The sequence below is a fragment of the Hippopotamus amphibius genome, chromosome 6, assembly GCF_030028045.1.
Source record: "Hippopotamus amphibius kiboko isolate mHipAmp2 chromosome 6, mHipAmp2.hap2, whole genome shotgun sequence".
NCBI classification, from domain to species: domain Eukaryota; kingdom Metazoa; phylum Chordata; class Mammalia; order Artiodactyla; family Hippopotamidae; genus Hippopotamus; species Hippopotamus amphibius.
In genome coordinates this window covers 15,025,893-15,043,165 of record NC_080191.1, presented here as the reverse complement: position 1 = coordinate 15,043,165, position 17,273 = coordinate 15,025,893, and the positions used below count along the sequence as shown (strand labels likewise).

General features: G+C 32.9%; 1 protein-coding gene across 3 annotated transcripts in view; it reads left to right on the top strand.

Moving 5' to 3' along the window:
• Positions 1-17,273, top strand: part of GRIK2 (glutamate ionotropic receptor kainate type subunit 2) — a 618,311-nt gene that overhangs the window by 270,108 nt on the left and 330,930 nt on the right. For all 3 annotated transcript variants that reach the window (XM_057738750.1, XM_057738752.1, XM_057738751.1), the window contains exons 4-6: positions 4,589-4,770; positions 10,520-10,573; positions 14,418-14,591. In XM_057738750.1, coding sequence (XP_057594733.1) covers positions 4,589-4,770; positions 10,520-10,573; positions 14,418-14,591 — 410 coding nt within the window. The remainder of the gene's footprint in view (positions 1-4,588; positions 4,771-10,519; positions 10,574-14,417; positions 14,592-17,273) is intronic.

The window sequence follows — 17,273 nt, the reverse complement described above, 5'->3', positions numbered from 1 at the left end:
CCTCTGTCCCCTGAAAGCTTAGGATAAACCTTGATTTTAGGTATTGTAAAATAACTGAAAGTAGAAAAAGCTTGAAAAAATGTACTCTTGGTGACGGAATTAGAGGGAATGGAATGTTACTCGTCTACCAAAATAAAGGGATAATTGCAATGTGGTGCTCTTCTTTGTTAGATTTTCAAGAACCCATCTGCATGGATTGTTTCTTTTTTATTATCATTACATCAACTAATTACATTAGGGAAAAGGGGATATTTTAATTAAAAGACTGTTTTAAGGCATTATAATTCTACTCTTTCATTAAATAACTTAACCAGGTGCCAAATTTGTTAAAGTAAACATATATTTCTGAAAATTGTTGTTTGGAAATTATTTGTGTTAAACCACATTTTCAACAAAATAGATTTTGCCCTTTTATTTTATCTAATAGATGGGTCCTTTTATTTCTCCATTTTGACCAAAGAACTATAGGACAGGACCACATATAAACTATCCCAATTATTTTGAAGGGCTTATTTTTTTTCCTAATAAGGGGACAGACTATTTCGTTTTACAAAACATGCATTTTTACTTGTATATGATGGATTGATTAGGGTAATCCTTTCCGAAATTGCTATTTTTGGACCGTGATATGTTGCATAGGAACATGGGGGGAGGTAGGAAGATTGATAGTGACCCACAGTGGGAAATACAGAGCCAATATTATAATTAAAAGACATTGCTACTGTTAAGCTCCTTTTCCTTTGGATGAAAACCTCATCCACATACGTTAGGTTACATAGGGATGCCATCAAACAACTCATATTAAGTAGGTGAGTAAACGTCCACTCTTTGGATGTCTTGCATGCATCTCCCATCTTGTCAACTCGTTTCTCATTCTTTCAAGGTGTTCTAAGTAACAGAATTCAGACAGGGATTTGTATCTAAATTTCAGATAGTGGGAAAGGCAGAGGATCTAAATGAAATATGGACAAAAGAGAAACAATATCACTGGGTAGAGCAGTGAAGGCTTAGAAGCCAAGAGAGGACTCTAGGCACCTGTGCAGGAGATGATGGAAAGCCAGGATTTAAAAATCATGGTTCTACCTTAAGTATTCAAACAACTCTCTAGATTTCTTCTCTCTGATTGAAATGCTGAACCATTTTTATTCCAGAAACTGAATGTGAAAAGCATTATAGAAACAATGTTGGTACTAAAAAATGTAAAAGTCAAACTGTATCTCATGCAGTTAAAGACTGAATACAGACTATTATTCCAATCATTATATTTTTCCAAGAAACTCTTGTACATAGTAGACATGCAATAAATGTATGTTGAATGAATGAATGAATAAAGACAACATTTCCCTCGAATTCTCAAGTAAGAGATGGCAGTTCCTACTGGCAATAGCTATTTTTTGAAAAATTTTAGCCCTTCAGTATTACTCTTCAGGGAAGCTGGCAAACTGAAATCTGTTACATTAATGCCAGCAGGGATGTATATGTGTGAAGAGAATAAGTAAACATTTATTGTACCCAGTGGCTCAATGGACTACGCCACATGAGTTTTTAAGACACTTGAAAATACTTGGCAATGTTTATACTTAAGATGAACTCTACAAATGCTGTTTGTGGATTGTATCCTTCTGAAAATTTCTATTTTCTAGTCAGTTGAGCTTTTTCAATTCAGAACTCTTGGGCTAATCTGTAACTACAATATATAGCTACTTTTTCTTTGGTAATGAGGTAATCTCAACATTTTGAATAAAATTTTGATGTTGTTGGGTTTCCAGTCTATATTAATGTGTCAAAATAACTTTCAAGAATAGATTTAGTAACCAGAACATTTAAATACCTGTATTCTTTCCTTCTTAGCCCAAATAACAATAATGAAAACTGCTACTTATTGAGAGTCTAATATATGCCAGTTCCTTTTTTGGTGTTTTATATATTAATACCGAGATGGTTTTACCCTATTTAGAGAAGAGGAAAGCAAAACAAATCTAAGAGAGAGATATAATGTCTTGCATAAAGATCCACATATCATAGATTTTTGAACTGAGATTCACACTCATCACTCAGGCTTTTGCTGCTTTGAGAGACTAAACCCCCAAATTTACATTTGAGTCACTCAGAATCTTGCAAGGTAAGTGAGCCAAGGGTAACTTGCTTTTCTTTATTCATCTAAGGTTGGCATTAGATCAGTCTGCATTTATATAAATAATTTAATGAGAATAACAGAAATTTAGAACTAGGAAACATTTAGAAATAATCCAATAAATGTTTGTTTGATGCATGATTAAATGAATAATTTTTTCCTCTGTCTTTTACTCCTACAGTCAGTGATGTTTACAGTTTTTTAACTCACTCTTCCTAATGAAGTTAGAAATCATTCTTTGAATTAATTGTTTTATTGTTTTATGCTACTAGTTAATATAAAATAGTTATTATTCCATATCACTATGCCCAAACAATTCAAAGGGTAGCTCTCATAAGGTACCTGAAACCAGACCTATCTTTGGAAATTGGCCACACTCTTTGATGACCAAGAAAATCACCTGGACAGATTATTAAAAATACACACTCACAGTCCTATCCCCTGAAGATTCTGATTTGGTTGTTTCGATTATACTCAGCTTCAAAGATTACTGTCATACCTTCCACAGTTTGGAAGCCACTGCCTTACAGCAATTATACTCTGGTTTATTTACAAAACGTAGTTAATATTACTACCTTTTAAAATTTTATTCTAATTTAGTTGTGGAGTACTCATATGTACAAAGAAATGTATAACATTTTATACATGTTTTAGAGGATTTTATACACCCAGTGTTAAACGCTACTACAATAAACCAGGTGTTATAAATTCAAATATGTTTTCACCATTGTACAGTTCAGTGTTAACATCTGTGCTCATTACATACATAACTCCCTAGACTGAATTGATATCAATTATGTAATATTTATTTTACTACAGTTAGTAAATATTTAAATTTGTAAAACAAAATAACATAATAGTATTATACTGTGCAATTTATGCAAATATTATTTGTAGAATTTTAAATATTAAAATTCTAAAATAACTTACAATGAAGTAAATTTTATGGGACAATGTTTTAAAAGCAAAAGATACTAGGTGTATTTATGAATTTACATATTTTTTTACCTTATATGTCTCAAGGATGAAAATACTGAAAATTAGCCATGTTAGTTTTATTAACTATGTTGTAACATATTAAAGTATATATAGCATTATATGTCTAAGAGGATCTATTATTTATTTAAAAACTGAATGAAAAAAATTCCTAAAATTAGATTTTATTCTTTAGACCTCATGCGTTATTTTAATACACAGTAGATTTTTAATCATAGTAAGAAAATTTTAATTCCTATTTCCAAATAAAGTTATATATGTATATATATACAATACATACAATATGTGTGTGTGTCTGTTACATACACACACACATATATATATAGCGAGAGGAGTGTTTCAGATTAGTTATTTACAAATATTTTCCTTTATTATTGTCTGTCATACTAACATTTATGAAGGTAGTTTTTCAGGAAAGATAGAAATAGAGTTTTAGAAATATAAAGATGAGATGGAAAAAGGGGGTAAATAAGAAGGAAGAGGAGGAGAAGGGGAAAGGAAATTGCTTAATTTGGTCCAAGCTAATAGAATTGTAGGATGCCTCTTTTCTTATCATACTCTTATATATTGGATCTTTTGTATCACTTTTTAAAGGGGTTTCATTACTTGAAAGTTTCTATAAAGGAATAAATTCATTGATTTGTCTTTGTTATTTTAAAATGTGTAACAGTTCTATGGCCTATTGAAAATGTACCTATGTAATTTGATATATTTTTGAAACATATAATCAGGAGCTACTTTTCTAGGAAAATATTTGCTTTGTTAATTTCTGTCGTTATATTAATTTCTAAATAAATACAAAATGATAAAAAAGAAAACAATACAAAGGAAAGTTTTATTTCTTCTAGTAATTTAATTTCAGGTTATTTAGAGTCTTTTTTGTTAAGAACGTTCTATCACTCTTACATATACACCAAATTACCAGACTATTACTTGTGAACAAAAACAAAAAAGAAGTATCCAAATTTGTAATACTAGAGAATAATTACATAAATCACGTCCACTAAAAAACAGTGTTTAACTGGACAAACTAGAACAGTAATCATGACTTACAATGATCTATAAGACATTGTCATGAAATAACTCAATGTAAAATACAAAAACCCTCCATGTGCAAATGCATAGGAAGTATATGGAGGATAATATGTCAAGCCAGCAACAGCGACAACCCACTGGGACTAGAATTAGGGTAGAGAGGGAGACTGTTTCAATTCTATATTCTTTCATGTATTTAAATTATTTACATTAACTTATAGTCACATGTGTCTTTTGTACTCTGAAAAATGCCCTAATAATTTGAGAAGTGGGGATTGGGAGTTCGGAAGCAGGAATTTCAATAGTCATGTCATGAAGTGCACATGTTCATGGTCAAGAAAATCAGGCCTTGGAGTACGTTTTATGATTCTGTGACCTATTCTATTTTTTCTCTAACATCATATTTTTTCTTTTTCATTAAAGGTCTCATTCGCTTGCAGGAGCTCATCAAAGCTCCATCAAGATACAATCTTCGACTTAAAATCCGTCAACTACCTGCTGATACAAAGGATGCAAAACCCTTACTAAAAGAAATGAAAAGAGGCAAGGAGTTCCATGTCATCTTCGACTGTAGCCATGAAATGGCAGCAGGCATTTTGAAACAGGTAATTTTTAAATTATTTAAATTCTTAATTTCTTTACTAAATTTGATTTTGAAGTATGGTTTTTGTTATTGTTCACAGTTAGTTAAGAAAAAAAAAGCCAGAGAAGTCACCTTGATGTAATTTTCTGATAAGAAGTCTGACAAGTGTTTTTAATTAATTGTCTTAAAAGAAAAGTAATATAAATATTGATGATCTTCAAAGCAGATTGAAGTTCCGAGGTTACTTTCAAATGGCTAAAATGCTGTTTGTTATGTGAATATTGCTTAGTGCAATAGATATTTCTGTTTTGTGCTGAAATGAGGGAATAAACTTCAGATCAACAATTGAGCAGCTCAGCCATTAAAATCAACTAATAAGAAAAAAAAAAAAAACTGTTCTTTACCTGGCATATTGAGATGCCTTACACGTTTGATCTTATTTAATCATCACCGTAACCAAATGAAGTAGGGACTAGCTCCACTTTACAGACATAGAAAATGAGTCTCAGGAAGATTAAGTAACTTGACTAGTGTCCGTCAGCACGGAAATAGCACAGGGATTTATATTTCTTTTACTGATGTTAAGAAGTATTCATTCTGGAATAAAGCATTGCCTACCTAGAAAGGTAATACTAAATCAATCAAATGAAACAATTCATATCAGTAAAACCTCTTACTGTTACTTCAGTACTATTCAGACCTAACAGTACACTGGAAAACAACTATTATTAGATCATATCTTACATATGAAGGGATTGATGTAGGGGGTTAAATAGGTAGTACAAGGCTGTACTATGCAGTAGAGCCTGAATTTGAACACAAGTCTTCGGACTTTGTTTTTTAAGCTCTTTTATACGTACTGGCGGACTTGAGATAAGCCAACTGTCTTGAAACCTCTCAAATGTAGGATAAAGAATCTCTGCTAGAGAGGTATGCAGATTCAGATGTCAAATTATATCCCATAAAATATAACTACAAACAGTAAATGCCTATTGTAACATGGTTAGTTTATTAAGCAAATGTTTGTCCAGTCTTCCAATATGGGTGTTGGTTTCATTACAATAAAATATTTAATTGGATTTGGAAAATTGCTCTGGTGTTATATTTGAGTAATAAAGACTGTAAGGGTGGTTGTGGTTTGGTTGGGTTTTTTTGGAATAAAATGATGTGATAAAGTAAGTGCTGCGATCTAGAGCAGGGATTTGTTTTTCATTTAATACCAAATAATTCTTGATCACATTTAGAATACACAGACTTGGAAAGGATACCTTTCCTTTATGCCTGGAGTGAGTAGCACTGTACTATTTGTTAGTGACAAATAGGAGGCTTTTGGTAGGCTTTCTCTAGGCTTCCAGCAAGTATATAGATGATGAGTTGTCCTGTCTCTAGGGTAACTAACTCTGACTTATTTTACTGTCTGAAAGGTGAGGGTATCCATCATCTTTAATAATAGAATTTCCATTCTCTCATCTAGTTGATATATCCATTATTTTATACTTGTTTTCTGATGTGTAACCTGCTATTTGCAAAATGCAAACAGAATTAAAGTAGTATTTAAAATATATACAAGAGAAAGATTATATAATTTTAATAAGATTAGTAGGTAAAAATTCAGAACAAAGGTGAAATGCGAATACGAAAGTTAAGTTGAAGTCAGAGTAACACTGTTACACAGAATGCATGCTTTTCAATCCTCTGTCAATGGCAGACCACACATGGTGGGGTTTTTTTTAAACTTACCTCATTCCAGAGAGCATTTGTCTCACACTTGAATCTCAGTTAATCTAGAAACCAATTCAAAATGAAAGCAAGTAGCTTCTTTTTTGTAAATGCAACAGTATGTTTAATAGGACTCTATTTTATGATTTATGACATTTTTCTGAGATTTTTCAACATTGGGTAATGATGAAACTCCAAAGAAATGGTACAAGAGTTGAAGAGCAGACATAAATGGGCTTTCAGCTTGTCTGGCTTAATCTAAGAACAAATATTGGGAGTATCCAGAAAAAGAGGTGTTTGTTTTATTTAAACTGACTGAGCTCTTTCTAAATATTGGACAACCATGAATTTGAAGTTTTCCTGCCTGAAAGCCTTAAAAGTGAGTGAAGCCTGGGCCTGGCTAGATTTTCTCTGAGGCAAATTGAGGGCACTCATTGGCATACATGCCTTAATAGCGAAAGATTCCACCTCTACTCAGATTTGTCAAAGAGAATCCTTTATGGCAGGGCCAAGACGCTATGCAGTAATATCTCATGAGGACATACTATCACAGAGAAAAATAGCAACCAAGATCTTTAAAGTCTATATCAGAGAGTGCGAAATCAAATTTTTTAGCCTGGAAAAATGTAAAAGCAGATGCAAAGAAACCGCTACAGCAGTAAGAAGTAAAATAAAATTTTAAGAAATATGTATAAAGTCTACCCCTCTAATTGTTAACCTTAAGCAATGTAACGTCCAGATATAACCTGAAAGATAAACTGTTTGCAAATTATATGCCTGGGTAACTACATATGTTAATTTGTCATATGGCGTTGTTAACACTACATCAGTTAAATATTAGGAAATTCTAATATATTGATTTTGGAAAAAATAATCTATGATATTTCTTTCCTCCTAGGAGGGATGACACGGCACAAACAATTTTCTGTTGTGGTCACTCTTATTTATACATAAGAAGATAATAATTTTATTCTTTTTAATGGGGTTTGAAGTGTGCATACAGTTTATTCAAAAGTAGTAGTAGCGAGACATAAATGCTATAATTAAAAGAAGGTCCAGAACAAGTTGTTTTTAAATTCCCATTGGAAATTATTAACTCACCTTTCAAATGAGTATCCCAGTTATTCACCTTTGTTCATGTCAGAGTGTAGGTACTCCATCAAAAATAAGTAAACTTTTCTACTTAAATCTTAGCTCATAGTCCATAGCTGACTCTTGTTTTCAGAATCAAAGACGAAGGGAGGTCAGTGAAATCCACACACAGTCCTGAGTTATTCGGAGAGGTTTCCTCTCAAGGTGATGAAGGAGAAACCTGCAGCTGGTGCAGAACACCATCTCCTTAACCTCCCCCCCGCCACCCTCTCCTCCAAAACACAGTTTCCAGTATTGGCCTGAGATTTCCATGTTTTCAAATTATCAAGGAGGAAACGGCCAAAAGTTTAGAATGCATAGGTCCTAAAATGGATTTCTATTTTTGAGAATATAAAATAGGCCACTTTATAAAAGGCGTACATTATGCTCTATACCCACACTCCAAGATTTAGAGGCCTGGAGTTCATCTTTGCTCACGGTCTCAATTTGTTGGTTAATTTATTCATTCTTATTATGTCTTAGTTTCTTCACCTGTAAAATAAGTATAATAATAATAGGACCTACCTCATAGGGTTTTTAATGAGGCCTTAATTGATTAAAATGTGCGGTGTGCTTAGAATCATACCTAACACTTTGTAGGCATTATGTAAGTGTTATAGTTATACATCTGAATTGCTATTTCTTTCATTTATCTTTATCTGTATTTCTATGCCTATTGAGTTGATAAAGTGAAAAATATTGACAAGGGTAATGCTGAGCTGTCATTGAGTAGCTCTGAAGTTGGGAAACCTTTAATGCATATCCATCAGGAACAATGAATGCCTTCTACAAAGATAATCTTGTCAATTTTTACTTAATAAGAGAAATTTTCTCTTATTTTGCTTAAGATGCAAATTTTATCAGAGTGTTTTTGGCTCATATAATTTTTATCCATTCAGGAAATATTATTTGGTTTCTAAAGATTGTATGTTCAATTCAACTGTGTATCAGGGGGTGGTTCCCCATACCACAAGCAATGCTCTGACACCAGCTCATTTTCCTACAATCCAACTCAATTCTGACAATATCTATCCAGAGATAGCGTCAGAGTCCACAGGTTAAGGGCTTAGTCCTACAAGACTGTCTCGCCTAACCCCGACCACTTCAGATGCCAATCACAAATCCAGGTTATCACCTGTGCTTCTGACCTACTGGCTACGGATTGGAGGTCCCTACAACCCCCTCCTTAGGTTCGATTAATTTGCTAGAGAAGCTGGCAGAACTCAGAGAAATATTTGACTTGCTAGATTCCCAGTTTATCATGAAAGGATATAACTCAGTAACAGCCAAATGGAAGAAATGTTTAGGGCACGATATGGGGAAAGGGAAAGGAGCTTCCATGCCCCTTCTAAGTATGCCACTCTCCTTGCATCTCCACATGTTCATCAACCTGGAAGCTCTCCACGTCCTCTCCTTTTGGGTTTTTATGAAAGCTTCAATTTATAGGGATCATTGATTAAATCATTGGCCATGGCAATTGAACTCAATCTCCATCCCCTCTTCCTTCCTAGGAGGTCAGGGGGTAGAACTGAAAGTTCCAACCTTCCAATCACAAGGTTGCTTTCCCCTGGTAACCAGCTCCCCTACCCCCCATCTTTAGGGGATTTCCCTAAGTTACCTCATTTCATATAAACTCAGTTGTGGTTAAAAGGAGTTTGTTAAGAATAACAAGACACCCATTTCACCTTTGTTCTCAAGCATTTTCTGGAACTGAAGAAAAGAGACCAAATATTATAACAAAAGATGCACGTATTGCTTTTATTATTTGGGAAATTCCAAGAGTTTCTGGAGCTTTGTGCCAGAAATGGGGATGAAGACCAAATAGATATTTCTTATTATAAATCACGATATCACAGTTCCTAAATTTCTTTCCTCTGCTCAATTCTTTGATGCCAACTTTTGTTAACAAATATTTCTTCCTTTTAAAAAAAATACATTTTATATGTCCCCAAAATTTTCACAAACATCTATCTTTTCTTAACTGAACAGCTAATGCTATAGAAATACAAATTTTATTCTAGCTAGTACGTTAATACCTACCTATGAGCATGGCATACAAAGGATATAGCTGGGGCAGCTACTTAGTAAACCAATTTGAGTAGTTAGTAATTTGTGGAAGAATATTAGATGCACCTGAGAATACTTATTTCCTACTAAGAGCTCTTCATTTAGCTCAGAAATGCATCGTTTTTCAATTATCATCACCAACTACTGTTCACTGATAAACAGCTATTTCAAAAGGATTGTGTATTTTCAGAGAGGAAATTGACACTTCTATGACTGGAAGTTCTAATCCAAAAGTCTTTGTTTTATGACTGATAATCTAAAGTCGATGAGGACTGTAGAAGTCTGAAATAAAATATAGTAAATTTCAATTGGTCTAGTAATAAAATATATAAAAAAACCCCTTATCTGTACAGTGGTGATTTACATTTGCTTCATAATACTAACAAAACATCTCTAAAATGCTAAAAAATTCCTGTTGGTGTTGTATTTTGGAGCACTCTTTTCCTAATTGAGTAATAATTTTCAACAAAATAAAATGGTGTTCCTTATTATGGTATTTGTAGTGGAGACATTACAAATATAATAAACTAAGATGTGCTAATTTCAGGTTTCTTTTCAAATTTAATGCCTCTTTTAATATGTAAAGCCATAAGCCTTACAATTGCAAACATTCAACTAATAGCTTTTCTATCAAGAGAATTGGTTCAGAAATTTCTTCCATAACCACTAATCTTCTTTAACTATGGAAAAAAGATTGAGTTTAACCCAGTTTTAATGTAACCTGAATATTATAGGATGATTCTTTATTACATCCACAATTTTCTTCTCACTTGTCTTACTGATATAATGTATTTCATATAATGTGTACCTTCACTATTAATATTGTAATATTTATTTTTATTTTTTACTTCTAGGCATTAGCTATGGGGATGATGACAGAGTACTATCATTATATCTTTACCACATTGGTAAGTAATTTATTAAAACATAAAGATAATGCTCTAAATTTTCTTATAATGAATTTCAGGATGAAAAATGGGTTTTTGAGTGGGAAGAAGTAATATAATGACTGGCACTTTTATAGTTATAATTTATTTTATTTTGATAAAACCCATGAGAAATTATTATCAAAGAGAACTAATGATTCTTGGTGGGAAGCTGATGATTTTGAAATAATATCATTTCAGATATCAATTCAAAATACTATGTCTTATTTTTATATTGCTTAGAGGACGTTCAGAGCATAACAGATTTTAAAATTAGTTTGCTGAGAAATCAGTGTTTTAGAAAAGCACAAATTCTTATGTTGTTATTTCAGATCTTATTGACTTGAAAATCAGGCTTATTGAAGCTGCTCCTTTAGTAGATTAAAATTTCTATTCTTTTTTTGCATATGTTAAGTTGGATTTAAGTAAATATGATTTAATTTGCAATTAGGAAATTGAATGTTACCTTTATCTTTTGTCTTTTCATACTCACTGCACAGTTTTTTCTTAATATACATGAAAATCTGACTCTCATTTTTTCATCAAACCTACTTACCCTTTGCTCTCTTTATTTACCAATGCATTATCCTAGTTTTCCTTCCACTGTGAAACAGGTGTCTGTCTCTGTCACTATTTCTTTCCTGACCATCCCCCCACTATGAGAATATCTGCAAGTTTGGGCCTGTATCTTCTTTTCTTTTTTCCTCTTCAATTATTTCTTCAGAACGGATATGTATTTAGAGCTTCAATTATTACCTTTGTTCAAATGAGATCTAAATGTCCATCTGTAATGTTCCTGAATTGTTGTATATTGCTGTGTTACAGAACATTTCTATTTGTTATGGCATTAAGATAATTTCAAGTTATTTAAACCTTAATGTGTTTTGCTCTAAAGTGGTTCGTCTTCTGACTTCCTTCAAAGCTTCCATTGTCTATGATTCCTGTATCCCCAACAAAATTCTATTGATTTTTCCTCCATAGTGTCTCTATTATGCATCTTCTCCTTTCCCACAATGACCAGTCTAACCCATGCTCTCTCTTTGTTAATGCAGAAGTTTTCCAATTGGTCTCCTTGCTTTTAGGAGTCTTGAAGTTACCAGATCAAATTACTAAAATTTAGTAATTGATCTAAATTACTAAATTTTAAATCTAAATTGATCTCAATAGCTTCTTATAAAAACAACTCTTCTCCAATAAAGATGCTTCACACAGTAGATTGTATTTTACTGGTAAATACTAAGGTTAACTCTGCTGTATCTCTGTGTCACTTCCCAGCAGGTGACTTTTTTGCAGCCTGTGAGAAACTTAGTTTATGGGCTGGTGGAGAGTGAGTAGAAGACTTCATTTGTCCTCAAATTATATTTCAATGCTGTTACAACTCAGTTCTACCATAATCATAAGATTTTAGGGAAATCAAAAGTCTCTCTTAATAAGGGAAAAAAAAGAAAGAAAAACTAGCTTAGTATATATATAGAACTCATTAGCCTTTAATCGAAGGCCCTTTTTAGTTTGATTCTAACGTAACTTTCCTGTGTTCTTTTGCTGCTGTTCTGCTTCATGAATTCTCTTATAGCCAAACTGATTTAGATCAGTCTCCTGGGTAGATTTTATATTTGCTAATTTTTGTGTCTCTACGGACATTTTGGTCTCCTTTTGTCTTTTGCCTGTCAAAGCAGGGCTGTTCTTTCATGGCAGCTCGGATCCCATCTGCTCTATGAAGTTGTTCTTGACTATACAAATTAAAAATCATTTGTCTTGCTCTGACTCCTTGCGTTTATCATTTGTACTCTTTTGCCCCTTAGTGTATATTGCACTACATTATACATTATATATATATAAATATGGCCAAAGAGATAGATAGACATAGAAAGAGAGAAAGAGAGAGAAAAAGAGAGAAAGAAAGAAAGAGAGAGAGAAAGAAAGAAAGAAAGAAAGAAAGAAAGAAAGAAAGAAAGAAAGAAAGAAAGAAAGAAAAAGAAAGAAAGAAAGAAAGAAAGAAAGAAGGAAAGAAAGAAAAAGAAAAAGAAAGAAAGAAAGAAAGAAAGAAAAAGAAAGAAAGAAAGAAAGAAAGAAAAAGAAAGGAAGGAAGGGAGAAAGAGAAAGAAAGAAAGAGAGAGAGAGGAAGGAAGGAAGGTTGGAAGGAAGGAAGGAAGAAAATCTCCTTGGCTAGACTGCAAATGTGCAAAACTAAAAACCTAAAAGTTCCTTATATTTTTCACAGAATAGAGCTCAGGACAATGTCAGCTTCTCTGATCTTGGGTGGCCTTGGCCTGCAGCAGCTTGAAGCAGGGTTTCAGTTTCTGGCCAGTGATTGAGGTTGTGTTGTGGTAGTGAGAGCACCGAATCATAGCAACTAGACCATTGGTCAGTGACAAGACCCTGACTCTTTGGCTTTGCAGAAAAGAGTTCCCACAAAGACGGAAAGTAGTGAAACAAGTAAAGTGTTTATTAGGAGAAAAAAGAGTACGGTCTGTGTGGATAGACTCACAGTCAGGCTCAGAGAGAAAGTCACACCCTCGTGGCAGTTTGAATCGCTTTTATGGGGCATTTCTTCCAGGTTTCCTTTGACCAGTCATCTTGCTTTGCTGGTTCTGAGTCTGCACTTATTTGGTGTATCTTAGGGTCCTCCTCTGTGTGCAGGTGCATCTCTTCGCCAAGATGGATTCTGGTGAAGGTAGCTGGCATCACTTTCTATGTGGTGGTGCCCCCTTCCTTTTCGACTTCCAAAGAGCCTTTTTGTACATGTATAGTCAGGAAGGTCTCCTTGACTTTGAGAATGAGGAAGTGTGGTCTTTTATCTCTTATCTGGGCAGAGCACAGCCTCCTCCATCATCCTGCTTTTATGGAGTTTCTGCTATTATGGAGTTTCTGCCCACAGAGGAGAAACTGTTCAGCCTGGGTCCCATCTTCTTCTGCCTCATCTCCACTGAATTTTTTTGCTATAATCTAGTCTGTACAGCTGTATGAGTCTAAGGCAAGCTGTGCCCAGGACCAGTGGCATTGATCTTGCCCTGATTCTCAGTGGTTCTCAATGTTGTATGTAAGATCTAAGGATTAGCTAATGCCAACTCGAAGAGGGCAAAAGTCCCACATGCTGCTGTTCTCATAGTGACATCTGACTGCCCTGACAGCGTTGGCCTCCCAACTCCTGGGGAAACCAAAGGGCAAATCCAGTGCATTCACTGGAGTGAATATATAGACTGGAAAGGGCAACTGAAAGCTAAAGGGTTCCTTACGGGGGCATTGTTGGATAGGGTATAAGACAAAAGAACTACAAGAGTTCTGTTACCAATAAGGTCAGTCTTATTCACTTTTTTCCTTAGCTTTCATATAATTTTCATTAGTTAGAAGCTATATTTCATGATCTGTTTCTTAAAAAAAAAGAGAGAGAGAGACAAAGCAAAACAACATAAAAATGGCAATAACCAGTCAAATAACAAGACATGGAAAAATACCTATAGTCAGTTAAATGTGAAAGAGTAATGCTTAAAATTTAAGAGCAAGCTCTTCCTAACACAGAGAAGAAAGCTTATGTAAACCTTAAAGGTAGGTTGTAGAAAAGCCTGTTGTTCTGTTGGAATTGGACTTTATATATATGTGTGTGTGTGTGTGTGTGTACATGTTTATGTAGAGTATATATATATATTTGCATTGGCAAAACATGAGGATAGTGTATTTGAATCTTGGTGATTTGTGATGTTTAAATATCACTTGAGACATAGTGGTGTTAATTATTCTAAGGGAAGCAAGAATAGATGACTATTTCAATTATACTTGCCTGTGAATATTCTCTCTTGATACTAACACAGAGAAATTTGTCTTTTAGGACCTCTTCGCTCTTGATGTAGAGCCCTACCGATATAGTGGTGTTAACATGACAGGGTTCAGAATATTAAATACAGAAAATACACAAGTCTCCTCCATCATTGAAAAGTGGTCCATGGAACGGTTGCAGGCACCTCCGAAACCCGATTCAGGTTTGCTGGATGGATTTATGACGGTATGAATACCCACTTAAAGATCAGTTTGTGTATTTCTAAGTAGTATTGCATAAATTATTGAGTCCTATGGATCCAAACTTTGGTTTCGTTATCAATGTTAAAGGCATATCAGAAGTACTATTGCAAATAATTCTATTAACAGTTTTCTAAATCAATTTCAATGCAAATTTACATTTTTATCCAAGTATCTCAAAAAGCATTACAACTACCTTTAGAATACTACAATGTAGGGGATTTCTCTAAAATTAATTAGTGCCATTATAGGATAAATTAGACACTGAAAAGAAGACATTAAGCTGAAAGTTATCCTTCTGATCTTAACTAACAATACATAATTACTCTTCATCATGTTGGTTTCTGATATCTAATGTATAAATTACATCACACAAAAATTTCCCTTGAGATTATTCTTTAAGGTTCACGATTAACCAATAATCACACTTGTTATTTTCAAGTCTCAGTTTTAAACCTAGAAACTAGATTAATGCATAAACTATAAAAGAAGGATACATTTTATATAACTTTAGTTGTTTATACCAGTTCTGCCAATGAAAATCTAATGCATATATAATTTAAAATTTTCTAGTAGCTATGTTAAAAAACATACACAAAAAGGTACATTTCAATATTGTTAATTTATTTTATTTAATAAAATAACCCATTGTATCAAAAATACCATTATTTAAACAGATGATCAGTATAAAAATTATGACTGATATTTTACATTCTTTTTTTCTACTAAGTTTTTGAAAGTTGGTGTGCATTTGATACTACACATTTTAGTTCAGACTAGTCTCATTCAAGTTCTCAATAGCCAAATGTAGCTACTGGCTACCATATAGGACCAGGTAAGTTTATACTGTACTATTTAACAAATTATAAATGTCTGATATATTTGCTTTCAATCTATTTTCAATAGACAAAGTTACTGGTACAATTTAGTAAAGAGCTGAGCACTTTGGCCATATTTACTTTTCCTAGGTCATTAAGAAGTATCATTCTAAATGGAAACTTTACAAGTGGAAACATCCTCTATCCTGACCTGTGGAAAAGCTTTTTCTATTATGATTGCAGTGTTTCCACTAATTGCTTTAATGGGGCTTCAGAAATATGTTTTTAATGTTGTAGTAAAACAAAGGAAAACATTTTTTTCTGAAAAGAAGATTTAGTAATACAAATTGAGTGTTTTCACAGAGACTGTGAAGAATTCACAGTTACCCTCTAGGCACTGACCTTCTAATGGAAAGGAAAAAAAAAGACTTTTAGTATGAAAAATAACCTACTAGAATTTGAAAATGCCTTAACTTATATTCACATTAATTTTTTAAAGAATTAATATGAGGGGAATTTTACTCCTTTGCATAAAAAGAGATGGTTGACTAGTTCTAGTATTTTAGTTTTATATTAAGATATATTTGAGAAACTTTATTGGGAGGAAAACATAAATAACTTAAAAATGAAAATATTTTTCCTTTGAAGTACATCCAGATTAAAAATAAAATACAACCAGGGATAAGTTACAAATATTATATTTCATTCCCAGTTTGATGATGGTGAATCAAACATTTAAAAACTATTAGCTAATGTTACTTAAAAAAATTAAAATATATACTACCTTTTAAATTGTTATTTTAATTATGTATGTATCTTTTTTCATATATGCTTTCCAATTCTCTTTATCCTTCCTTAATTTCAAGATGAGTATTGTTATTTGTTATTCAAAACCATTATTGAATGGTTTTTGGAAAAGTAAATCAGTAGATAATCATGACAGTCTTAATACTTTCATACTCTAAGACTTCCACTGATATATCCAAGGATTCGTGTGCCCTTTTATATATCAGAATCACCAAAGTTATCCAACCTTACTTGGGTATTCTCTGTACTTCTGTGTGATTTCTGTATGACTCTACTTATCCCCTGAAACTTCTAGTAACTTAAGTAGACTATCAAAAGACATAAATAGAAATGAAGGTAGATTCATTTCTTATCTAGGAAGGTAGGGGCTCTTGGAGAGAATTAACCTTAGTAAAACAGATCAAAAAGACAGGGTAGTAGGATGAATGCAGGTTTGGGGTTTTTTCTTTCTAGCCACGAGTCCATTCCTCAATTCTCCCCTTCTTCTGAACTGGCAAGTGATTTAGTGGGAGTGGATAAGTGATAGAACAAAAATGTGCTGATGACAAATGATTGGCCTGTTTATTGAAAATCCTGGGCATTGTGTATAGACCATAGATTTTGAAATCTTTAGAAGAATTTTTAATGCCAACACTCTTCTCTTTTTTATAGTCATGTAATACTTTTCAAATAGCATCTTAAATAAGAAAAAAATGTAAGTGATAATTGCCCCTTTATTTATATATTTTTATTTGAATTACTTCAAAATATTAAAATTTCAACAGAAGACTTGCATGAGAAAATTTTTAAAATGAGCAACTAAACATAAATTTCCTTGTATGAGTAGTTTTTTAATACTTCTTATCTAAAAATGTGTACCAGCTATTTATAGAGCATGGAACACAAAATATTGTGGAAGTAGATATAAAGTTTGCCATTAAAATAAAGATTTCTTTTTAAATGGATGCAGATTTACTTTTGTACAATTTCCCTTTTGGAAAATTGGTAATTTATTTTAAAATATTTTCATTATATAATGTTATATAATGATATAAAAGATTATA